This window comes from Sinocyclocheilus grahami, unplaced genomic scaffold (genome assembly GCF_001515645.1).
Source record: "Sinocyclocheilus grahami isolate Dianchi unplaced genomic scaffold, SAMN03320097.WGS_v1.1 scaffold10.1, whole genome shotgun sequence".
Classification (NCBI taxonomy): Eukaryota; Metazoa; Chordata; class Actinopteri; order Cypriniformes; family Cyprinidae; genus Sinocyclocheilus; species Sinocyclocheilus grahami.
The window spans coordinates 2,815,798-2,843,122 of NW_015505189.1; the positions used below are offsets into that span (position 1 = coordinate 2,815,798).

The window sequence follows — 27,325 nt, forward strand, 5'->3', positions numbered from 1 at the left end:
TGTGATTCGTTGTGAAAGCGAAACTACTTTGTTTGGCCTTCCAAAAGAGTACGATATCTGCTTCGTCATGCCTGGAGCTGATCCATGCTGGTTGCTGAGGAAATACTACAACTTCGCGCTGTGGATCGCCGGATCAGCTTTCACCGTGGACGAAGCAGAGTCCAGCCCGGGGTCGTCACATGTGATTGCTGCAAGCCCGCCGGACACTCCTTCGTCGAAACTGCCACGTCTGTTCACTCTAGCCCTCCGGCTGTTCCTCACTTCATCCCCTGGCCACCGCTCACTCTAGGCCACCGTGTGTGAAGCTGTGTTTCGTTGTGAAAGCGAAACTACTTTGTTTGGCCGTTTTTTCAAAAAATAGACACGACTAGAAATCAGTGGTTAAGTTGTATTTACAACACTGTTCCAGAACACTTCAACCCAAATATTCTGATGTGTGCAGCACATTTTATGGAGGACCGTTTCCTGATCCTGGCAGAGTAGACTACAATGCCGGCTGTTCTGACTCATAGACTGTAAGTACGTCTTTTATATTTAAAGAGTTTTTATATTTTATATATTTAAAGCGAGTTTTTTGGGCAGTGTAGAGTAGGGCTTGTTGTATCACGAATCACTCCCCGAGACGACTCGTTCTTCCCGAGTCACATTAAAGATTCGTTCAAAATGAAAGAATCGTTCAAGAACGACCCAACACTAGTTTATAATGGGTTTTTATGTTTTTGAATCATCGCTCCGGCCTGACAGGGCATCATCACAATATGGTAACATTTCCGTCACACGCTTGAGGTATTCGGCCAATCACAATGCACTGGATAGCTGGCCAATCACAGCACACCTCGCTTTTTTAGAACGATGAGCTTTGTAAAAATCGACGCATTTCAGAAAGGCGGGGCATAGAGGAAAAACAATAACGTACAGTATGTGGAAAATGATGTGTTTTTTTACCTTAAACCGCATAAACACATTTCCTTACACCAAATACACAAAATAATGTTCTTTTTAGCAGCATCATATGACCCCTTTAAAAAATAAAACATTGCCAGTTAACCACCTGTTTTATCTGTCCACAGTGGTTTTTGTTACATAAATGTTAGCCTATAATGTAACTTTGTTTTTTCCCCCCCACAAAATGTATAGCCTATAGGCTATTTGTTTTATAGCCTTCATTTCAATTTGCTTATTTTATCTGGGAAATCAGATTGCTTTTTGCTTATTTAGATTGCAGATTGCTTTTCAGTTTGCTTATTTAATCAAGGAAATTATCAACTGGTCACTTAATTATAAAAGTAATTGTTAGTGGCATATATATATATATATATATATATATATATATATACATACATTTAATATGAAAAATTTCCCTATTCTTATATAACAGCTTCTTGGAATTTAGTTTTATTCGGTTGTGATTTAAATATCTAAATTACCTGCTGTAGTTGAATTGCCAGTATCATTTATAGGTAGGACTATAGCAACTTCTGTAGATGTGTCTGCTTTTGGGGCAAAAGTTAAAGCTGGATCTGTTTTGGATAAAGAAACAGTTGTTGTTTTGGGGGGGATATGAGGTCTAAACTGGCAAAATAAAATAAAATCATTATTTTCTACATAAAGACACCGTCTGGTTATGAAGCAAATATGCAGTTAGTCTAAATGTGATTTTCACACAAAAAAAGATTCACTGTACTACTGTATATAACAATGCATGTTGTGTATACATTATCAACTGGTTAGGCCTAGGTGGATGTGTTTCCCCCCCCCCCCCAACATTCAGATTTGGCCAGTGTAACTTAAGTGCCATATAGTCACTTTATGTGCCTGCAAAATTACCATTTTTGATGGTGTGTAACTGTCTCAACTCTTGGTCACCTCTTAAACTTTTCCCTCAAAAATTTGGTCAGCTCTTAAACCTTTCCCTCAAAAAAGGAAAAACAATATTCCTGCATTCTCCTGTAGCGAAGTCCATTAGAAGAGGGTTTATACAGATTATAAAAACAAAGAATAATCATAAAACTATAAATGTTCATTGACCGACTTTTCTCAATTCCCCATATTGCCATCTTACATTTTATTGAGAGTTTGCATATGGTACAAATTTGTTTTTGACAGACATGCTGTATTTCTTGCTAAATACACTTTCAGGGCTGCCATAATCTTACACAGATGCTTCTGGAGGAATCAAGGTATGACATCAACAAAATATTTGTTCCTTTCAGTTGGTTCTCTCAAATAAACACCAACATTATATTTTTAATTAAATTATATTTCTATAGAATGTATAATGCTTCATATTCAAGCTGGTCAATTTATGACCCAGTAGAAAAGGTCTCACATTGCAAATTAATTTTAAAATATGACTACATTTTTTAAATAGTTGATATTGTCCTAATGTAATCCCTCATTATTCTGATACATTATTTACATGTTTATCCATCCTTATTATATTTTCATATGCAGCAATTCATATTTCATGTATATTTTTATCCCTACCTGAAATGAGAGAAAGACTCAGGATCAGAATGAATGAAGACGTGTAGCTTATCCCAATCATTTCCCAGAATGATGCCAGTACAAGTCCAAACACATGAAAAATAATACACCGGAGTCCTGTACTGGTGTAGCTTCTAACACATCTCAGCTTGTGTAACAGTTTACTGACCAGAGTATATGGTTCAGATATTAAAACACTTTCTGAAAGCCGTAATCATGTATCAAAGTCCACTGTGAGAGAGGTGATGTACAGATCATGAAACACTTATAAAGATAAAGACTAATTTCCTTTGAATCATTTCACATTTCTACTTATTTTCCAACCTCATTTTCCAACACTATTTGACTCACTTGAGCACACCTAACTAAGACATCATAATGCTGTGAAACACTCTTATGATTTGGATATAATGGCTGACTGAAGGAACACAGCTATTACGTAACACATCACAATAAATAACAGTTCTTTTAAATAATAACATATACGGTACATAAGCAGTGTATTTCTTGTTACAGTAATGTAGTCAATTATAAAGGCAAACGTGTGTTTATATTGGGTTTTTAGGCCAGAAAAAAAAAGCCAGCCAAAAAAGAAAAGGCATCAACTAAAACAACCACAATTCCCACAAAATGCTCAGAGGATGTTAAAATTTTTTGAAAATATGAAAGATGACTGATAGCACCTAAAATGCGATTGCTCTAGATAGATAGATACATAGATAGATAGATAGATAGATAGATAGATAGATAGATAGATAGATAGATAGATAGATAGATATCCAGTGGAATTGGTATATGACTAAATTAGAATTACACTATACAGTATGACAACATGGAAAATAAATGTTATCATTCACTGGTTACGTGAAGATGGTTTGATGATGTCTTTGTTATATTTGCTGTCCAAACATTAAGTTTATGACCACAATCAAGATTTGCTTTGATGCCTATACAGTGTACTCTGTACTTTGTTCTGATAAAATTCAAGGACACAAAATATCTCCTGAACAATATCTGGGTAACTGCACAACCACCATCTTAAGCTCAAGACGAACTTTTAAAAACATCTACACAAATTTTCATTGGTATTTAGGCTAAAATAATAATATACATAAAAAAAATATATCATGTTAAATGTATTATTTTAAAAAAGGCAGTGATATAAAGTTAATATACCAAGTTATGACCAATTTCTGCTTTTAACTTTAAAATGTACTGATATCTACCATATTAATTCATGTGGCACAATAGAAATCCACATGTTGAATCAGTGTTCATTGCCTGACCATAAAACATGTTCTTAAGAGACAAGTGTAACACAAAACATTCTATAATGTACATTACTGCTAACAAAAATTAGAATAAACAAACTATTTAAATAAAATAATCATACGTGATGGTGTGTTACACAGGGATTATGGGAATGTCCTTTTACTGTATTCCATTTAAAATAGGTAATTCACAGTTTTTCTTGCAAAATGGTATAGTTAGCCAGTTTTTTACTGTAGCATTTATTTCTGTAAAATTAATTACAGTTTACAAATATTATATCACAATATCTTGAATGTTTAAAGTTGAACATTGGAACATTTCGACCAAATTTTGTTTTTATTTATTTCTGCCTGATGACGAATGAATTGTCTGAATGTTGCACCGTTGAAATGGACATGTGTGACATTGTGTCCTGCGCCAGTACCTGCCACCTGTACCTTGCTCCTGTGCACGCTATTTCTGTTTATTTTTTATGGCCTGTGTGGACTACACCTAGTTACTTGTAATATGCTTCTCAGACATTTTTATGCAAGTTTATCATGAAATGTGTTCTATTGGTCATGGTTGATGACAATACTAAAGGCCTGTTTTATCTTTCCAAAGTTTTTAAAAGTACTTTATTTCTTCTGTCTTTATTTGCCATTGACATATCGCATAAACTATTGAAGTATTATTCAGAACCAGGGATGGACTGGGAGTAAAAAAAACGGCCCTGGATTTTCTCCCAAATAGGCCCACCACAACTACAAACAGTCGCTACTATCTCACAATATTACAGCAATCCTATCATATTTATGGCAAATAACATCACAAAACCCATAGTGACGCTGCTGACAAAAATAATAGAGACCATCACAGAAATTTTAATGACTTCCACTACAAATACCATTACAAACCATCAACTTTTAACCATTAAAACCATTAAATAATGGTTTTCTGTAGTGTGTTTTTGGACATATTACATTAGGATTTAGTGGCTTTAACAAAAGCCATGATTAGAAGGTGACCAATTACCAGTAGAGACCAACAGGTGCCATTACAGTTTCCATTAAAACCAATGCAATTTTCATTATAACCACTAAAACCATTACAAATTATGTGATGGTTTCTATTTTTTTTTCAACAGAGGATTGAAATAAATGTATTATTGTATGAACTAAAATACTTGAAATCTACATAAAAAGAGCAGAATGCAAAATGTATATGGCAATGATAAACATAAACTTAGAATCTAGAAACCTGAAACAACAGAATTCTTCCATTTGAGTATTCATATGTCTCTCTCTCTCTCTCTCTGTGTGTGTGTGTGTGTGTGTGTGTGATGTTAATCAGACTAATCACCTTATAGGCTATTTCATTTACTCTAACTCAGTATCTCTCAAATGTAACCCGTTGTAGAATCGCTGCTGTCTTGTTATGAATGAATGGAATATTCATGCCAGACAATGCAGAGTGATAAATAGCAGTGGACGCTCGGACTAGGGGTGTCCTGTGATTTTACTATAGTGCTATAGGCATTTAGCTTCTCCCAACTGCCTTTATCTTCACGTCTTTTGCTTGCCATCACGACTTCACGAGCCCACTCTTTCGCATCAGTTTCGGTTTCTTATAAGCAAAAATAGATTGCATTAGCGCCCCCTTTTGTCAGACGTCACGTCACTTAATCTGACACTTTTTCTTTGATGAAGAACCAGCAGGCCGACAGCCATCGGGTGGACGGCCATTCTGGACTTCTCCAGAACGTCCATATGGCCAGTCCGCCCCTGTTCTGAACACTGATGAAATGGTTCTATATCAAATGCTAAGTTTGTTTGTTCATATCTCCAGTGATGGTGGAAATAAAAGTAGATCTGGACTCTGGATTATGAAAATACTTTTACTGATTAATCTTTCAACCTCCCAACTGTCCACTAACCTTGACATATTTTTTGTGAGGTCAGAACATTTTTATGAAGACAAAAGATTACCTGGGTGGTCAGTTAAAGATTACTCAGGTTAGTTAAAAATCAGCTCACATTGTCTCCATATTATATTTAATGGTTAGGGGAGGTCGTAACATGGGGAGAGTTGTAACAACACGAATTCCTCCAATCAGGGATAAGATAGTTCTATTATAATTTCATTGATTACCCAAATCCTCCCTGATCTTATATGAATGGTTGTCAAGGCTGTATAAATAGGTACATGTAGATTTTATAAAGAAAATACAGATTTTGAGGTAAGAATGTACATTTTTTGACCAAAACTATATTTTATTTAGTACTTAAACTGTAAACAGATAAAATCATATAATTTACATAAGAATAAATTGTAGATTCTCAGGCAAAATGTGATGCATTTTTAAACCGCTAATTTCAAAACATTATACTGCTAGCTAAACACTGGATGACAGGTCATCCTTTCTGGGGATGCTAAACTTTCATGAACTTTCATGTTGTCCACATGGAGCTTTTTTGGCAGCTCAAAGCCAAATGATGTGTGGGTAAAATGTGCCCCATGCAGTTTCTGGGTCCACCAAGCCTGCACTCTAGGGTTAAAAACATTGATTTGTCACCATTGTGACTCTGATTGAAAACATTCATAAATAGACACAATCTCAAACACAAATTTGCACAGTTTTGTGTTAGATCATGTTCTTTACCTCGGTACACTGGAGTTGAGTGTTCATTAAGCATAAACACTGTTTAGAAAGTTTGATCTAGTAGTCCAATTTACACACACTCCTACATCAAACAGAAAGCGGATTTGAACTGTGGTCAGTCATGGAAAGTGAGACATTGTTTTGTATTGTTCTTTTAGATTGTTTCAATAAACCGGTTTTTGGGGTAGCTGCTGTTTTTGCTTCTTTTGTCTAATTGTTACAACTTACCCCAGCATGTGTTACCACCTACCCCAGCAGTGGGGTAGATTGTAACAAAGGCACACCGTGTATTGAACAGGTGCCTTTTGTAGTAAATAAATGTGGGTACTTTGTATAAAAGTTTGAGCAGTCTAGCTCAAAAATTCAGTGAGTTACAGATGCTGAAACAAAAAGATTGACAACCACTGATCTATAACAGAGAACAGTGGTTACAACCATACCCGGTCTCGCCATGTTGTAATACCGTGAGATGACAACAGGCGACCTATGCGTTTTCATGGCAACACTATCAACGCCCACACAGAGTGCAGCGGTAATGTCGTAGTAGCAAGTAGAAGCTCTCAGAAAGTTCCCAGTTTACAAGTTGTATTAATGAGTTCTACGACGACTTGAACGCTTTTTACAAGTTGCAATCTTGTAATTACGACATGGCGTGAAAGCACCTATAGGCTAGATACAATCGATGGAGCTGAAGCATTACGGGAAACAGAGGAGTGTTGGAACCAGGTTCGGAAATCAACGGGGACTTGTGGCAAAAATGCTACCAAAATGAAAAAAATGTCTCACAAATTCAAGATAAAGGGGCAAAAAAATGCCAAAACTATTACAGCTGTGTCGACACTAAAATGAAATGTGAAAATGAATGAAAAGTGTCAATTTGCTGAAATTCATTTAGATCTGAGCAGTTGCAGCATATTGTATTTTACTCGTTGAGGCTTATAACCAATTACACACGTTTCTGTTGAGCTTATGAATTTAATAAGCTCAATCAAATCAGATGTGTATCTATTCAGTGCTGAAAACGCCGGAGTTTTGTTGAGTGCACCCGCTCACTGACTGAAATCTGCAAGCTCGAGACTTCTCTCATCATAAACAACCAAGTGTAGATATGATGTAGCTAAATACAAGATTCATTTTGCAGCTTCAGTGATTATAACAGGAGTTCCCCTTCTAGGGAACTCAACGCTGCGTCCCCTAGGGGTCACATTGGGGAATGCAGCCTGCATGACCGGTGTCTGACGCACGTGTGAAACAACGCCAATTTATTGGCCCACCTGGCCCATGACGTCATAGGCGGAATACCCGGAAGTATAAAAGGGCACTTGCTGAATACGTCATCCTTTTTGCTGTCTTCAGGAGCCGTCTATCTGTCATCTGTTTTGGTCAGGAGCTTAGCTTTCATTGCTCGAGGGCTCTGAACACGCTCATTGTGAGCGTTATCCAATGAGAAGCTCCATTCGCGTTTGTCCCTCTTCTCGAGAGATGAGTGACAAGTGCTTGCGTCTCGCAGTTCGGGTCCCGCTGTTGCTGAGGCATGGCGAAGACTCGGATCTAGGGATTCGCGGGGATGAAGATGCCCTTTTTGGGTTATCGGATCCTGCGGATAGCGCTCGAGTCGAGCAACGCCTTAGGGAATGTGTGCCTCCATGTTTGGATTCTAACACTCGAGGGTATGTTCTGCTTTTGCGTTTGTTTCGGTGAATAGCACGCGCGTTCAAAGTTACACGCTCATTGTGATGTGTCACGATGTCTAAGCTCCGCTCGCATTTGTTCCTATTTCTAAGGAATATGGAAGAGTGTTTGTGTCTCGCGGCCCGGTTCCGCCGTTGCCGCGGCACAATTTATCTCACATCGCGGTTATCGCTTTGATCTGCGGCATCTGCACACCCTCTCTATATGGGTTGTCAGATGCCACAGATATTGTTGGGTTGTTATGACAATGAAGAGTGAGCACAGAGTCGTTTCAGCCCTGATACTGCAAGATTGTGGGCGGAGCTATATTCAGCTCGGCCATGCCTCTCTAATATGCATGTTATTGTGTGTGGAGAGTCTCGCTGGGCGTGAATATATTTAAATATTCTGTGGAGAGAGAGGCTTGCGAGTTTTCTCTCCCAGGATTTTCAGCACCTAGAGTGGTTATGGGGAATATCTTTTGCTCTGGAATATGGCGGTCTGAGGGCAGCTATATTCTAGCCTAGATTCTAATAACTAGGTTGGGTTCCCCTTGGCACAAGTTTTTGAGTAAGTGCTGAAGCTTTTGTTTAGGAATCTGCTATTCAAGGATAGTTGTGTTCCAGCACGGAGACTGCTTCCCTTTTGGGGTTTTTAGATTGTGGTCTCTGTGAGCCCATTGCCTGGACTGTGCTGTCTCCCTTTCGGGGTTTTAAATAGATGGCCCTCTTCTGTGGCCTGGGTAATCTTCAGCCTTATCTGAGAGAACTGCTGTTCGAGGATAGCTGTGTCCAGCCCTCTAGTGCTATGGCTACCGCTTACATCAGGCTTGATCTCGGACTATGATATTTGTGTCCGCTCTTTAGCGAATCATTTACTGATGGTCTGGATCTCCCTCTTGTGAGATCGTAGTCAATAGCACCGTGCTTTGCTAGCCTCCTGTGACACTGACATGGATTGGGGACCTCCTTAGTATAGCCTTCTGAGGGTGGTTATATTCCAGCCATTGTTTTTGGTAGGACGGGCTTACTTGAATACAGCTATCTGTGGCTAGCTGTGTTCTACTGCTCTCTCATGTAGTGGGCCCCTTTCCTAGAACCTAGCTATTTGAGGATAGCTATGTGCTAGCTCCGTGATCGCTCCCCTGCTTAGGGTTTTAAGTAACGGTCTCTTGAGCCTTTACCTAGACAGTGCTGTCTCCCCTCTTTGGGTCGTAAGTAGACAGCCCACTCTTTGTGGTTTGGGTAGTTTCAGTCAGTCCCCCTTCTGGTAGCCCTTCCCATGTGCATGGCTATCTGAGGATATCTGTGTGCTAGCTCAGTGACTGCTCCCCTTCCTAGGGTTTTAAGTAACGGTCTCTTTGAGCCCTTGCCAAGACTCTGTGGTCTGGGAAAGTCTACAGGAAGGCTATCTAGGCTAGCTGTGTATTGTTTACTTGGGACTGACACGGTTTGGGGCCCTCCTTAGTATAGCCATCTGGGGGTGGTTATATTACAGCCATTGGTGTGGCGGGTTGGGCTTACCTGAATACAGCTATCTGAGGCTAGTTGTGTTCCATTGCGGTTGAGGTGAGTCCTCCTATGGAGTGGTCCCTTTTTCCTACAGCCCAGCTATCTGAGGATAGCTATGTGCTCGCTCAGTGATTGTTCCCCTGTTTAGGGTTTTAAGTAGCAGTCTTTTGAGGCCTTCGTAAGTAGACAGCCCACTCTTTGTGGTCTGGGTAGTTTCAGTCGAGCCCCCATTCTGATAGCCCTTCCTGGGTACATAGCTATCTGAGGATATCTGTGTGCTAGCTCAGTGACTGCTCCCCTTCCTAGGGTCTTTAAGTAGTGGTCTCCTTGAGCCCTCGCCTAGATAGCGCTATCTCCCCTGCTAGGGTTGTAAGTAGATAGCCCACTCTTTGTGGTCTGGGCAGCCTCTTAGGAGGGTTTACCTGGTTATTTAGTTGTTGTGCGGGACTAGCTGTTGATAGCTCAGTGATTGCTCTCCTTCTTAGGGTTTTTAAGTAGCTGTCTCCTTGAGCCCTTACCTAGACAGTGCGGTCTCCCCTGCTAGGGTTGCAAGTAGACAGCCCACTTTTTGTGGTCTGGGTAGTTTCAGTCAGTCCCCCTTCTGGTAGCCCTTCCTAGGTGCATAGCTATCTGAGGATATCTGTGTGCTAGCTTAGTGTCTGCTTCTCTTTTTTAGGGTCTTTAAGTAGCAATATCTTTGAGCCCTTGCCTAGACAGTGCTATCTCCCCTGCTAGGGTAGTAAGTAGATAGCCCACTCTCTGTGGTCTGGGCAGCCCCATAGGAAGGCTATCTTGGCTATGTTATTTGGGTCTACAAGCCTTCATAAGACCTTAGGGACATAGCTATCTGATGATAGCTGTGTTCTAGCTCAGCAGCTAGTCTCTTTACCTGGGATTTAAGTAGCATTTTTTGAGCTCCTCCAGAGGCTTTCTAGTTCACCTCCTCAGTGGTCTTGTGTGTCCAGGCTAGTTCTACTCACATAGCATAGCTATCTGATGATAGCTGTGCTCTTAACTTGGATGAGATGTTCCCCTCGATCTATTCAGGTTCTCCCATTTCTGCCACGTTGCGTGAGCGGCCCGTGGCATCAGTGGCATGGTCCCGTTCTGAGGAAAGGCTTTGTTTGTCTGTCGCATTCTTGGTGCTCTCCCACCAGGTGGACAGGCATGTGCCTCGGCACGGCGTGTTTGGATTTCGTTCCCCAATATGCCCCCTAGGGGGCGCAGCGTTGAGTTCCTTAGAAGGGGAACGAGACGCTGCGCCCCTTGCCATGCCTTCAGCCTGCCTGTCTACGTCTCCTTCAGACAGCTAAGTGGATGACGTTTTCAGCAGGTGCCCTTTTATACTTCCGGGCATCCCGCCTATGACGTCATGGGCCAGGTGGGCCAATAAATTGGCGTTGTTTCACACGTGCTTCAGACACCGGTCATGCAGGCTGCATTCCCCAATGTGCCTATGTGCATTCCCCAATATGCGCAGCGTTGAGTTCCCTACACTGTAAAATCTAATTAGTTGGGCTTACTTAAAAAAAGCATGAAAACCGATTGCCTTGAAAAAACTAAGTAAAGTGAAATAGCAATAGTATGTTGTACTGACAGATGCTTAGTTAGTATAGTTTACTTACACGAGAGTTCTAGTAACTAAAAAAAGAACTGTAGGGGGTACTTGATCCTTTCATTTAGGTTTACTCATGACTTGGTATAGCTACTCACTGACTCCCAGAGTGCATTGCGGTATGAATAAATTATACAGTTGCTTTGTTTTATAGTTGTTGATTTTATTTGACAATTTTATTTGCTGTCTTGTGTCAGTAGCAGCACAACAGGGAACCATGGTTACATAACCCGAGATAACTTGCATAACTTGGGCTAGACTAGACTAACATCATGGACCGACATGTTTTTTTTGTGTGTGTGTGTGTGTGTAGCCAGAATATGACATGCCATTTCCCCAAAACTCAGACAAAAACACAAAAACATTTTTATATATTAATCGACATTAATAATAATTAATTCATATCAATAATCATTACAATATCAAAAGCAGTAATGGACAATAATATTTTTGTCATAATATTGCAGTCCTATGACTTCCTGTTTTTATATAGAGTTCTGATTGACGGAAGAAATTTCGACATATTTGACATTAAAGACAACAATTAATAAGGTAATGATAAAAACGTTCCCTTACCAATGTAAAAATGTCCCTGGAAATCAATTCCATCCAAATCCATACAAAATTAATTGCCTTTCTTTTTGTGCTATCTGCCTCAAACTTTATAATAATATAATAATAATAATAATAATAATGACATATATACTTATTTCTAAACTGTGTAAAATTAGATTATGGATGTTACAATCTACCACATTGTATTTAAAATTATGAGTCACCAAATCACCAAAATCAAGAGGGCTTTCCCCCAGGAGAAGCTCTGGAGCAGCTTGCTGAGTGTCACTCAAAAAAACACTGTTGCTGAGAAATATATGAGTGGGTCAGAATGACAAAAAGTGAGCAAAACTGTAGTTGTTTCTTTATTATGAGCATGTTTTAAACCAAAAAATAATTTGCTAAAAATGTATTTTTCACCCTCAGGCCATCCAAGATGTAGATGAGTTTATTTCTTAATTTGCAGCAGATTCAGAGAAATTGAGCATTACATCACTTGCTCACCAATGGATCCTCAGCAGTGAATGGGTGCCGTAAAAATGAGGGTCCAGCACATCAATTATGTCTTGTGAAGTGAAAAGCTGTATGTTTGTAAGAAACAAATCCATCAAGGTGTTTTAATTTAAAATGACACTTCGGGCCAAAATACCAATCCATAATAACACTTCATCCATTGAGAAGGTGCATTTTGTCCTCTCACATTAAAATCCATTGACATTGTTTAGGACTGATGTGGACTGTTTTTGCTTATAGACCGTGTTTGATCTGTGCATATTTCTCGATTCAGATGAGATTACTTTTTCACTGGAGAAAGCAATATTAAGGATAGAGGACTCGTATTTCAGCCAGAAACAATGGTTTGAAGATAAAAACATATTCTTGATGAATTTATTTATTACAAACAAGCACTGTTTCACTTCACAGTATGTTAACTGATGGACTGGAGTCGAGAGTATTACTTGTGGATTATTGTGATGTTTCTATCAGCTGTTTGAACTCTCATTCTGACCCATTTCACTGCAGATGATCCAATTGTGAGCAAGTGTTGTAATGCTAAATTGATCAAAATCTATTTTGAAGAAAAAACAAACTCATCTACATCTTGGATGGCCTGAGGGTGAGTACATTTTCAGCAAACTTTCATTTTGGGGGAACTATTTTTTAACAACTAAATTAGGTTTAAAATGTATTTTTTGTTGTTGCTGTTTACATTGCTGTAACATCCAAGCTGCTCTGCCATTTTACAGTGGCATGCATGCATGCATTTCCATTCTTTGGCCTTACGGGGAAGCAGTTTCACACTGGACTCACCAGGTACACTAGCAGAGAAAAAAATATGTTGGCGAAATTGGAACAATTCTGCATATCAGCTCTCTATGTTTGTCTAATTTTTATTTCACCTGGAGCACAACTAAGAATCTTGTATTATTATTAATACCAGTTACCATTATTAATCTCAGTTAGAACAGATCCAGTGCATGCATTTCTGCACAACTTTGACGTAATTTCACGTATTCTGCACAATTTTCATGTAAATGCACATTCTTATTGCTGCATAGAAAATCATTTTGCTACTGACTAAATATGTTGTGTTCCAGTTATAATGGCTTAACTCAGGGGTTCTCAACTCTGGCCTGCGAGATCCATTTTCCTGCTTTCAGCTCCAACCCTAATCAAACACACCTGAACAAGCTAATCAAGGATCACTAGCAAGTTATGCCGAGTTCACACTGCACGATTTTTGCCCGATTTTTCACTCGCCGACAGGTTTTGCGAAATCGCCAACAAATGCCCGAAATCACACAGTGTGAATTATCAAAGACGCGATCTGAGGGAATCGCAGACACGCTGTGTGAAATGAGTTCTGACTGAAAAACACATAGGCGATGACCTACAGCCAATGAGAGACCAAGATACAGGGCAGCGGGAAGTTCGGGGAGGAGTTATATGAAACGTAACTTACGGACCAGTGTTGCCAAATCCGCGATTGCTGCCGGTTGTTTTTTATTTCAGCAGGTTGAAGCGACCCCAATAACGTGATATTTAGGCCCTGGAATGTGAATTGTACCAGGAGAACCCCACCAAAAAAATTTGTATTTTACCCCTGAACGCGATTTTTACTGGGGGACCCCATCGAAAGCAATTGGGCTATTTTCAGGCTAGTTTTGAGTAGTAATTGGGCGGGTTTTGTAGCGAAAACCTGGCCACCCTGCACCAGACAGAGCTGTCGGCGATTCTTCCTATTGTAAAGTCATGCAGTGTGTAACCTCCTGTCGTCGTTCCATCGTGCAGTGTGAACACAGCAACAACTGAATGCTACCCCAGAGAGTCGTTCAGTGTGAAACCAACAGTGATGCGACATCTTTGAAAATCGTGCAGTGTGAACTCGGCATTACAGGCAGTGAGTTTGATCAAGGTTGTAGATGAACTCTGCAGGAAAATGGATCTCGCAGGCCAGAGTTGAGAACCCCTGGCTAGTGGTGTAACATCTGAGTATATTTGCAAGCATAATCAGCATTTTGTCTTGAAATTGTGAGGCCAGAATTATTAGGCTGACAATGAGTGAGGGATTGAGAGAGGGAGAGATTAATGTGTCCATGCAATCACCAGTAGGCCAGCAATTATATAATAGGTTGTGCTCAGCAAACAGATGCTTTTAACTGCCCTTATTGATTGCTCTGACAAGGCTTTTTTTTCTATCCACCATCTCTGCGTTTTTCTGTCTGCAGTTTTTTCATTCTCTACTTGGCTTGGAAATACATGGATGCCATGGCTGGTGCTGATTTGGCAGGAATCACAGAATGCAGAACCAACAGAGAGGAAGATGGATTTACACTGTATTAACATTTAAAATGGTGCACTTTAATTCTCCATTTAAAGACTAGAATGTGCTCTGGGGGAAAAGTACACTAATAGCAATAGGACATGGCCACTCATTTATTTACCATATGTTTTTATTCAATATAATTTTGTCAACATTTTTTTAATAAAATAAAATATTTTACAGGAATGCACTGAGTGAGTGATGTATCCCATACTTTTAACACCACACAGGCCCCAATGCTAAGGTGGACTGTTGACTTTACATATGTTGACTAATACATGTTTATAGAACTATCCATATTGCAAGCAGTACTGAGCTCTACAAGAGATTTACACCAACAAGCAGATAAACTCAAAGATAATTTATGATCTGTAAGTGTTCTCCTCTTCTAGCTCAGCAGTACACCCAAAAGGAATCTGCTGACATTTTCTGTGATGATTTTGTTAAATCCATGGTATTAAAAATGAACCAAAACACCTTATTTGTGGTTAAATCATTAATCTAATTCATCAAAATGTTCAATAAACATACAAGGGGAATGATGTACAATGATGTAAGTGCTTCAATTCTGTGAATATTTACAGTGCTTTCTGTTGAGCTCCATGTGAGCAGATTCTGTTTGAGCCTGGCCAGTGGTCATTAGCAATGGAAGTGAGGAGGAATAAAGGAATGTTGATGAGTGTGTAAAGTTATGATTGTGTAGAGTGTAATCTCATCCATTTCCATCTTTACATCTGCAAGGCTAGGTAGATGATAATAGATGGGATGGGATGGGGGATTCAGCCCTATTGAAACAGAAACCATAACCTTCAGTGCATGTTGAGCTTTAAAAATATTTTTTTTAAAGTTGTGATGGGTCATTTTTTAGGTGATTTTAGAGAAAAAAATCTTATGTTAAATCCCACAAATAGCCTACACCATTTTGCATTGCACACTGTGCGTACATTTAAACGGCGGTACAAAACAAGAAATACAGTGGACCTCACAAGTGCACTTAATGCTGACGACTGTACAAACGACGCACCCTACATATGCGCTGTAGAACTGGGTGGTTGAGAACGAAAATCAGTGGTTTGTCGTCTCGCGAGAACTCTACAATTTTTTTGTCGATTATGCTTATTATAAGGAGTCTCCCCCTACCGACACAGCAGTGGAATACGACTCTTCTCTTAGTTCCGTCAGAGGCTTGATCCAGCTGTAGAGTGTAATCTCATCCATTTCCATCTTTACATCTGCAAGGCTAGGTAGATGATAATAGATGGGATGGGATGGGGGATTCAGCCCTATTGAAACAGAAACCATAACCTTCAGTGCATGTTGAGCTTTAAAAATATTTTTTTTAAAGTTGTGATGGGTCATTTTTTAGGTGATTTTAGAGAAAAAATCTTATGTTAAATCCCACAAATAGCCTACACCATTTTGCATTGCACACTGTGCGTACATTTAAACGGCGGTACAAAACAAGAAATACAGTGGACCTCACAAGTGCACTTAATGCTGACGACTGTACAAACGACGCACCCTACATATGCGCTGTAGAACTGGGTGGTTGAGAACGAAAATCAGTGGTTTGTCGTCTCGCGAGAACTCTACAATTTTTTTGTCGATTATGCTTATTATAAGGAGTCTCCCCCTACCGACACAGCAGTGGAATACGACTCTTCTCTTAGTTCCGTCAGAGGCTTGATCCAGCATTAAAATCAGACTGGCGGGATTATAATTCACTCCCTTCACGCTACCCCCAGCCCAGCTGTCCTGGTTTTGCTTATCGCCCTACGGTAACAATTCTGGCTTTCTTCATTCAAGGACAGGCAGAGGAGGGGAAGAGTCCGGGGGAGAGGCGCTGAAGGAAAGCCGGCTTGAGAACTGGAATCGCCAGGTACTATTTAGGCATCTTTGCGGCTTCTGTGAGGGTTTAGTCGGGCATTTCATATGTCCTTTAGCTGACTGGTACCTCAGGCAACACTGTGTAAAATAATAAAATATACAGATGTTGAGATCAGAATGCGTGAATTTTTTGCGTCAGTGTTGGAGCGCATCTACTCGGGGCATATTTACATTTCGTTTCATGTTGCAAATATATAGTATGTTGTTGTTGTTATACAGTCGTGAATACTGAGGTGTGTGGAGTTAATTAAGAGTATAATAAACATTAATGGCTTTGATTATTGCAGTCATTTTACAAGCCAAACCGATTATTGTTGCATTATTGTAATATGAATCACTGCCTTCATTTTCTGCTAATTATAACTTAGTCCGCTAAATATCTATAATGCTAGAAACATGACAAAGGCTTAAAATATGCGTATTGTGAACAAATATGTATAAACAAGTATGCAAAAACGAATAACATTGTGAGTGTTCGATGCTCGTGCCTTTAATGGTCATATTTGTGGAGTTTAAGAATGGATGTAATTAGACGTGCTGGAGAAATACACAGGCGCGCGCGCACTCGGAGGCCCTAGTTCCCGAAAATTAAGTCTGGTTTCCGTTCAGCACCTGTCTACTTGTAACCTTCCCGTCTCCTTTGGTTTTCTGGTACGTAACGCTCAAACTGCGTGCGTGTTTGTGATATCGGTGAAGTTCACTGCCAAGCACGGTTTGAAGTATAGCCTAAAATGTTGTCGGATTTTCCTCTCATAGCTTTCATGTCATATTTGACCAGATTTATGGGTTCACTGTGTTTGTTTATTATATACAAAATAGCTATAGCTGTAGAGATAATGCTGTATATTGCCATTTCCCAATCATGTCTTAATATTTGAATAAAATGTTATACTGCCGATTTGTAAAGATGCAAGACATTAGTTAGTTTTTTGGGAATATTTTTAAATAATTCGTTTTTTTTCTGTATGTGTCCTTGGTATCACTTTCTGTCTTGTTAGTCTTTTGCTGTTTCCCTTTAACTATCAAAAGCAAAGTTGGGATGACATCATCCTCCAGGCAGTGTCAAAATGAAGCCCCTCACTGAGAAATGGCTTCACTGTAACTGTTTTTATGTCCATCCTCCTGTTAATTTTCTTGCCATTGTGTAAATAATTAAGCTAGGCCTACAATTAATCAAAATGTAAGTGTCTATGCTCAGTTGCAATAAATCCCTTAAGTTAAGAAAACCTTTAGAGATAACAGCAAGAGTATATTACTGAGGATTTTCTTAAACTTGACCAGAGCATATTTCTGAAAGTCTGTCTGATATACTTACATTACAACACAGGCATATTGATTTAAGTTTGAGAGCTCAAAATATACCGCATAACAAGAATGACCCACTTGGTCTCACAATTACGTAGAAACTTCTGACTCAGATGTTGATGCAGTTATGATAAGCTTTTAGACTTCAGAAGATGTGCTCCGCTGGGAAAAGTTAATTATAGTCGTACAACTGCCTCAGAGAAGGGCAATTAACGTTAACATTCTATTGTAGCATGCACACTACCTCATCAACTGGGGGATTGTTTGAAAGCTTAAAATATTGTAGTCGTAATTGTAATAATAGCGTCTCTACAGTTGGCTTCTGGACAGCATGAGCACAAGTGTGGATGTGTTGGCACGTGTTCGCTACTAAGCACTCTCTCATGAAATATTAGACGGACAGACCACGAAACGGAAAATTCCATCAATCTCAGTGGCGCTCATCAAACTGTCAGTTTTGAAATGTTTTGGCCTGTTGGTCATGTCACGCTGTGGGTACCAAGAAATGACAGCATGAATAGAACATCATTTAGGTTTGCTGGTAGTATTAATTCGGTCAAAATCTTTGCTTCCACTGTTAAGTAGATGGAAATTCTGACTGATCTAAGCCTTTAAAGTAATCACATTTACTCTATTCTGTGCTTTCTGGGATTTTTAAACCTACTTGTGGTCATTACAAAATTAAGAGTTTACTTTATTGCATTGCAAATAGAGATTGAGGATTTTAAAGGGTTAATTCACCCCTTCACTAACACAAAACTAGTCTTATCGAGATGGAAAAAATGGTGAAACCAAGTACAGACTGACTGTACAAATAAGAGGATGCAATGGGTAGAGCAGGCTCTTAATTTCCATGGCAACAGAGTTCAAACCTGAGATTAAGGTTTGCTGGCAATGATTGTGACAAATGTTTTATGGTTTAGCATTAATGTTTCCCGTTAAATTGGAAATGACCGGCTATCATCCTTCCCTCACAGGAAAGCATTGTGGAAAGTTAGACAAGAGAGAAAGCTGTGTTTATTGACATGATGGTGTGCACAACAACGTGTAATCCCAAACTGAAAACAACCCCCCCCCCCCCCCCCTGGTCATGTCACGCTGAGGGTACCAAGAAATGATAGCATGAACAGAACATCATTTAGGTTTGCTGGTAGTATTAATTCGCTCAAAATCTTTGCTTACACTGTTAGGGAGATGGAAATTCTGACTAATCTAAGTAACCGTTTACTCTAGGCTTTCTGCATTTTTTGGACCTGCTTGTGGTCATTACAAAATTAACAGTTTACATTCCCGAATTGCAAATAGAGATTTTAAAGGGTTAATTCAGTCCTTCATTAACACAAAAAGGAAGCAACAGTCTTCAAGATGGAAAAAATGCTGAAATCAAATACAGACCCACGGTACAAATAAGACTGGATGCAATAGGTAGTGTAGGCTCTTAATTTCCATGGCAACAGAGTTCAACCTGAGATAGATTAAGGTTGGCTGGCAATGATTGTGACAAATACAAAGAATGAGAGGGACAAATATGTGCATTATGGTTTAGCATCAAAGTTTCCCGTTAAATTGAAAAAGCCAAGCTATCATCCTACCTCATATTGGAAAGTTAGACAGAGAGAGAAAGCTGTGTGTTTAATGAGATGATGGTGTGCACAACAACGTGTAATCCCAAGCTGAAAACAAACCCCCAGTGAACTTCATACATGGATTCCAGGATCTAATTTGAGTCCAGCCAGCCTCTCCCCCTCTGCCTATCCCCAATCCCCGCTTATAGCTACCCTTGCCCCCCATTTCCGGCATGCAGCTGTCTTTTAAGATATTAATATATCCATTGAGACCGTGTGACTGATGAATTGCATTGCAGTCCTCCAAGCCTCTTTTCACTATTGAGTCCAATATAACACCGTGTCTACACAAGAATGCCCATTTCATTCTTTAGAGCAAACATTACAATATTTGTGAACTGTTGTTCCATACAATGAAGGTCAAAGTTATTGTATGGACAAAAAGACAACTTTTATCGAAATATCTTCTTTTATGATACACAGAAGGAATAAAGTCATGCAAGCTTGGCACGGCATGAGAGTAAGTGCATGATGACAATTGTCATTTTTGGATAAACTGTCTCTTTGATTGGGTAAAGGTTGGATTGCCAAGATCACTTAAGTGATGCTTTGTGTAGCATATACATAGCAGATAAAGGGTTGGATGGACAAAGTGGCAGCTGGACTGATAGAGAGAAGTGACACCCTCAAAAATAGAACCCCACACAGTCAAAGGAGCCAGGGGGAACAGAAATAGCCTTGTTTAAACAGACACTCACACAGCTGCAGTCAAATTCATGTGCTCCTATCCCTAACTGTGCCCCAAGAACTAATCCAGTCAGCATAGCAACCAGGCAACATGTAAAACACAAACATCCATCTCACAGGTGTGTTTGTGAGTTTTAGAAAGTGAGCATTATCCTAACTACACCTGAGTTTCTCTACGCATCAGTCCATTTTTGGTTGGTCACACCGTTATATCCCATTTGGCATGGACATCTGTGTCAGTGTTCTTTCAGTCACCAGGCTCTGAGCATGCAAAATTACTTTTTAAGTATACATGAGTATGAATTTAATTTAATGGATCACAAAACTATTTTGTTGCCTCCGTTTTTCATCTTGTGCCTTTCATTTACAGGTCATACTGAGCTTGGCTCAGAACAGTGAGATCACCGTAGTTTCCCAATCAACAAAAGAAAAGACACCATGAAGACCTCAGACATTTTCCTTCTGCCTGCTGTGCTCCTCATGTTACTCTTCCACTGCTGTCTTGCACAGAGCGAATCTGACCTCATAGTAGCAACACGGTTGGGCCGTGTGCAGGGTGTACGCTTGCCTGTTCCAGACCGGAGTCATGTGACCGCTTTCTTGGGGATCCCATACGCTGAGCCTCCTATTGGGAAGAGACGTTTCAAGAAAGCAGAGCCAAAAAAACCCTGGAATGGAATCTTCGAGGCTAGAGACTACCCAAATGCCTGCTATCAATTTATAGACACCTCTTACCCAGGCTTTCCAGGTATCGAGATGTGGAACCCCAACAGAATGATGAGCGAGGACTGCCTTTACCTTAATGTGTGGGTACCTCCTACCCCTAGGCCGCAGAACCTCACGGTAATGGTCTGGATATATGGTGGCGGCTTCTATAGTGGTTCCTCCTCTCTAGATGTCTATGATGGACGGTACTTGGCTTACTCCGAAAAGGTAGTGGTTGTGTCTATGAACTATCGTGTTGGAGCTTTTGGATTCCTCGCCCTCAATGGCTCATCAGAAGCACCAGGAAATGTGGGTCTCCTTGATCAGAGGTTGGCCCTCCAGTGGGTCCAAGAAAACATCCACTTCTTCGGTGGTAACCCAAAACAGGTCACCATTTTTGGTGAAAGTGCTGGGGGAGCATCAGTCGGCATGCATGTTCTGTCACCAGACAGCCGCCCGTTCTTCACTCGTGCCATAATGCAGAGCGGTGTTCCTAATACCCCCTGGGCTACTGTTAGCTTTGATGAGGCCCGTCGGAGGGGCACCTTGTTGGGCAAACTTGTTGGCTGCAGCGAAGGTAACGATACTGAGTTGGTTGACTGCCTGAGGAACAAACACCCACAGGAACTAATTGATCAGGAGTGGCAAGTGCTCCCCTTTAGCAGCCTGTTCCGCTTTTCCTTTGTGCCTGTCATAGACGGCATTTTCCTTCCTGACACCCCAGAAGCCATGATTAACTCGGGTAACTTCAAATACACTCAGATCATGTTGGGTGTAAATCAGGATGAGGGATCTTACTTCTTGCTGTACGGTGCACCAGGATTTAGTAAAGACAATGAAAGTTTGATATCTCGAGAAGACTTTCTTGAAGGTGTGAAGATGGGTGTTCCTCATGCTAATGAGATTGGCTTGGAGGCAGTTATGCTTCAGTACACTGATTGGATGGATGAGAACAACCCCCAAAAGAATCGAGATGCAATGGATGATATTGTAGGAGATCAAAATGTCATCTGTCCTCTGCAGCACTTTGCAAGGTCATACGCTCAGCACACTAGCCTCCATACCCAGCCTGGAGCTGCAGCTCCAGGGACACTAGGCTGGGGAAACTCAGGACCAACAAGTTACAACAATGGCAACTCACATGGTAAGGTCATTATAATAGTGAAGAATAAACATAGTATAAAACACTCCGGTGTGAAGCGGCAACAGTTAATAAACTTGCTGGCAGATGTCAGCATGAAATCCAAGACCACTAGGATGAAGAAGAGAGAGCAAAATGCAATTTTACAGAGCGTATCTTTAATGCAAAATAGTTCAAGGCCAGTTTTCTCAATCTGTACTGCCCCTTTTTGTCCTTAGGTGCTGTGTACCTTTACCTGTTTGACCACCGAGCCTCAAACTTGGCCTGGCCTGAGTGGATGGGAGTAATCCATGGTTATGAGATTGAGTTTGTGTTTGGCCTGCCATTAGAAAAACGACTCAATTACACAGCAGAAGAAGAGAAACTCAGTCGACGAATGATGAGATACTGGGCCAATTTCGCCCGCACCGGGTAAGAGAAATAGCAAACGAGTCAGGTGCACATGAAAGATTAGTCATATTGCTTTTTTTTCAGATAAAGGTTCAATTGATCTATTAGTTATGGAATGATTTAGTTTTGCCTGGAAGGTAACTCCATGTCTACTTTTTTCTGTCTGCATGAAGTAATCCCAACATTAACACTGATGGCACCATGGACAGTCGGAGACGGTGGCCTCAATATACTGCTACTGACCAAAAGCATGTGGGCTTGAACACAGAGCCACTGAAGGTCCACAAGGGTCTAAGAACACAGGTTTGTGCTCTGTGGAACCGCTTCCTGCCTCGTCTGCTTAACATCACAGGTAATGAACCCAACCAGTAAATTCCACTGTCATGCAAATAGATTTTCTTATATTTATTAACATGGACATAGAGGAACTACAGAGGAACTGTAGGTTATTTTTTTAGAATTTAGTTTGAAGGTGAGAAATTGCAGGCTTGTGTTATGGATGTTTAGGAGAGGGAGTCTACATAACAGAAGTAAGATTAAATCATCTTACAAAAGATAATGTGTTAGGTTCTGTTTATCTACTCAATTTTCCTCTACCTCATTTCTTTCTTTGAACAATTTTGAAATCTGAATTAACTAAAAAAAAAAAAGTACTTTATGCTTTTTATGAAATTAAAAGTGAGAATGTGTAGATTTATCTTTCAGGAGTACATTTTGTATTATTATTATTAATATTATTTTTGTTGTTGTTGTTACTGTTTGGTTTTTCATTTCCTTCTGTGGGCAAAATAGGTTCAAAGAACATACAGTAATAGCCATAATATAAACCATTTGTTGTTTCTCAAGGAAATGCCTTGTCTGTGCAAATTTATCATTGGTGCTCTGAATCTAAACTTTGCCAACTATTACACTGGAAGTGAACCAGAATATGAAGCAATTAAACGCTTGTTCTTTTAGGTGGGGGCTGGGAGGGTTGTGCAGGCCTGTCTATAGTGACTTAAAATCATAAATGATCAAATTAATTCTTCTGTGGGGGCTGTTGGCAATTGCTTTGTGGGTGGGAACTTTATAGTGATTTGGTACTACGGAGTAGTTTAATGGATTACTTAATTTTTTACAGCTCTCTGTATCGAAATGTTCCTATTTTCTGCCTTTCTAAAAATCATCCTTCCGCTTCAACTTTTTTCTCTTGCCTTTCTCTCAAACATCATGTTGTTTTCATTCTTGCCCAGACAACATTGATGATGTTGAGCGACAGTGGAAAGTGGAATTCCATCGCTGGAGCTCTTACATGATGCACTGGAAGAGCCAGTTCGACCATTACAGCAAGCAGGAGCGCTGCACAGACCTCTAGATAAATCTGACGTAAACTGATGACCATAACCCTTAATAGTCTCTTTTCAGAATGGCAAAGGTTTCCAAAGCTTTTTCGTTGATAGTTGTCTCAGAGTAGGCATGTGAATGTTGCACTTTTGTTCCTCCCTGTGTAGGATATTATTCTTATCAACCAATGATATTATGTGACAATATACAAGTGGTATCTTCCGATATATAAGGAGCGGAGGTGAATTCAGGCTGCTATTAGAGATTATGAAGTGCTACGGTCATCAAATGTATGTATCAGAAAAAATGTTGTAGTTATATTACCTCTAAACAGTGAGCGTGCATGTCTGTTCCACTGGAACCTAAAAACCCTCATTTACACTGGTCCTCAGGATCTCACTTTTTTATTATTATTATTTGTTTTTATCCTGTTTTCTTATAGGCTTAAATTTATAAAGGCTGCTTCACATTACATTTATCTCCACTCTGTATCTACCACTTCTAGTCAGTATTTCATGTGCTAGATTATCCCATTTAACATGTGAACTTGTCTGCTGTCTCTGCTTTCTGACTGTGGTCCAACTCAATATACTAATACTTCATGCAGGAATCAGGAGCCATTTAATTTCATGTATGTTGCCTAACTGTACTGAATTGTTTCTGTGTGGGCAAGTCTGTGTGTGTTAAAGTACTAATATTTAAATCCTATTTTTTATTTTGATTGCTATATACATTGCATGCATTCTAGTGCCCACAGCATGACTCTTCTTGTATGTATGAGAGAGAGAAAGTCTGTGTTTACCATATACCAACTAAATAGGTCGATATACGTGCTTATGTGTGGAATACTGCTAGTGAATTCACCTCTTCTTAGTTAAAATTTCATACGGGCATTGTATGTTTGAGTGTTTTATCTTAGAGGAAGAGAGCTTGGTGAGTAAGACTAATGTTGTCTGTGTGCCAAAGGGTCAATATCATGTTTTCTCCCTTGCTGTCTCCCTCTCCCGATGGGAAAGGCTTCTCATTACGTTAATGGAGGGAGAGTAATTTACTTAGTGCTCATTTGAAATGACAGCCCGCTGTGTCAGCCATCTTAACTCCAGCCCTACCTTCACCCTTTTGATGCAGTGGGAGGACGATGAAAGAAAACACAGGCAAAGGAAAGCTATGAGGACAAACAAGAATACAGGGTTATAAATCCACTCCTATCATGTCCTATATTTATTGTAATATTTTGTGTATTTTTTTAAGTAAATTATTTGCATGATTGCATCAAGTATCAAAAGAACTAATGTGGAGTGTTTTTAGTTAGCTAAAAAAAAGAGCAAATATTTTATTTTTGTGTATTTATTAAGAGTGTGGAATTGCATACATATATTTGCATTTTGCCTGTGAATCTGGATCAAACATTATTTTGTATTTTACTGTGTGAATGTATCATGGTCAGTCAGTCTCTCATATACACTGTCCCAATGTGCATATTCATGTTTATTATGAACATGCCAGTCTATGCCCGTCTATGCCTAACTTCCTGTCAGCCTGTTTTACTAAATCTATTGTACTTGTCTAGAACCATTCATCTAGCATTTTGTTAACACTGTGGAAGGGATCGGACTCAATGCTGTTAAGACACAGCAGGTCTTCCAGCACACAAAACGATTGGTTGGCACTAAGCATTTAACCTCTGAATATGACTGGAATAATACAGATTAGCTTTAAAAAAAATAAAATAAAATAAAAGGCCATCTAAGTGGAAATAATATATTGTACTAGCTAGACAAGTGTTACACTAGCAGTAGTGCGTTTAGGCACCATGCAAATGACAGAATGATTTCTAACGAGGGGGACCCACTCCCCCGGAACGCTTGCTTAGGGCCCCCAAAACTCTAAACACAGCTGCATACGCTATGATTATGCTTGTTTGTTTATGGGCCTGAATGACAGGTGCTTTTCCTTCCACTCCATGAAATCCCCTCGTGCATGCCCTAGACACCTCCTCCTTTGTATTATGTGCTTTAAAAATTGACTGTTATCCTCTCTGACAATATTAGTACTGATGTCTGTTAATAATATTACATGTTTATGGCTATAAAAACATTATAATAGCTCAGATATAGATATTGATGTTAGCAATAACAAAATACACCTAAAATTGAATATTTATTAGAATGCATTGATGCTCATGTAATGTCACTGACATGACTGATAAAAAAAGTGGTCATGAATTGACAGCAATGATCATGTGTGTTGTAACTGTCTATATTAAAAAAAAAAGCCATTTAAGTGGAAATAATATATTGTACGAGCTAGACAAGTGTTACACTAGCAGTAGTGCGTTTAGGCACCATGCAAATGACAGAATGATTTCTAACAAGGGGGACCCACTCCCCCGGAACTCTAAACACAGCTGCATACGCTATGATTATGCTTGTTTGTTTATGGGCCTGAATGACAGGTGCTTTTCCTTCCACTCCATGAAATCCCCTCGTGCATGCCCTAGACACCTCCTCCTTTGTATTATGTGCTTTAAAAATTGACTGTTATCCTCTCTGACAATATTAGTACTGATGTCTGTTAATAATATTACATGTTTATGGCTATAAAAACATTATAATAGCTCAGATATAGATATTGATGTTAGCAATAACAAAATACACCTAAAATTGAATATTTATTAGAATGCATTGATGCTCATGTAATGTCACTGACATGACTGATAAAAAAAGTGGTCATGAATTGACAGCAATGATCATGTGTGTTGTAACTGTCTATAAATCAACTGTTTCTTCAAAGCAATATAGAGTGCCATATGCTATCTTACTGATATTTTTCTTCAGTTTTTAATGTTGGTGTTTGTCAAATTTTCATTAATTTTAGTATGGCTTTATAGTTTTCCTAATTTTAGAAATTTAGGCAAGCAAATTAGTTATCACAAGTTACCATTGAGGATACCTTCCCCTTAATTTCATCACAAAGATAAAATGTTATCTATAAATACTATATTGTAAATCCAAGTTATTCTACCCCGAATATATGTAGAACATTGCACATGGCTGAACAAGCATATTATGTTCTTTGACAACATACATATAATAATAATAATAGCAATCACTGTTATTGTTGTTCTTGTTCATTTTTTATTATTATTATTAATTTGGTCCAGATATTGCCGGCTGTGTCAAATTAGTGCCAAACATGTATAGTGACAGCATCGTGCAAATCCTCCGCATGGTGTTATTTGTCTTATCCGCCCTCTCTGGGCACCATATCAGAAGCTTTCCAACGCAACCTCAATAAACAGTTATGGACTTAAAGGAAAGCTGCTTGATTGTGTGGTTCTTCTCTCATTAAAAATACATCTGAACATGAATTCTAGTTGACGGTTTTGTGCACCAGAGGGCAGTACAGGCCAATATAAAGAATACATATTGTACAATATAAGCCAACACTTACTTTCTTATATTTTGTTTTCATCTTTAACAATTGAAAAAAAATAATTATATAATATATATAATTAACTTCATAGAAAATAATAATAATAAAAAACAGTAATTGGACGTTATACTTTATTTTTAAAAAGCGTTTTCCTCTCGGCGATCACAAAGACGAGCATGTTGGGTAAAAAAGCAGCAACGGTTTCAACTAAGACAACAGCAAACGTATCGCTTCAGAAATTATACATCGAA

The 27,325-nt window shown here is 39.3% G+C and overlaps 1 protein-coding gene across 1 annotated transcript; it reads left to right on the plus strand.

The window, feature by feature from the left end:
- The first annotated feature begins 16,183 nt into the window (after window positions 1-16,183).
- ache (acetylcholinesterase (Yt blood group)) lies at window positions 16,184-25,355 on the plus strand. Its single transcript, XM_016283663.1, has 5 exons — window positions 16,184-16,455; window positions 20,451-21,929; window positions 22,145-22,337; window positions 22,490-22,668; window positions 23,549-25,355. Exons 2-5 carry the CDS (start codon window positions 20,519-20,521, stop codon window positions 23,668-23,670), a joined length of 1,905 nt encoding a protein of 634 aa, XP_016139149.1. The 5' UTR covers window positions 16,184-16,455; window positions 20,451-20,518; the 3' UTR covers window positions 23,671-25,355.
- The last annotated feature ends 1,970 nt before the right edge of the window (window positions 25,356-27,325 follow it).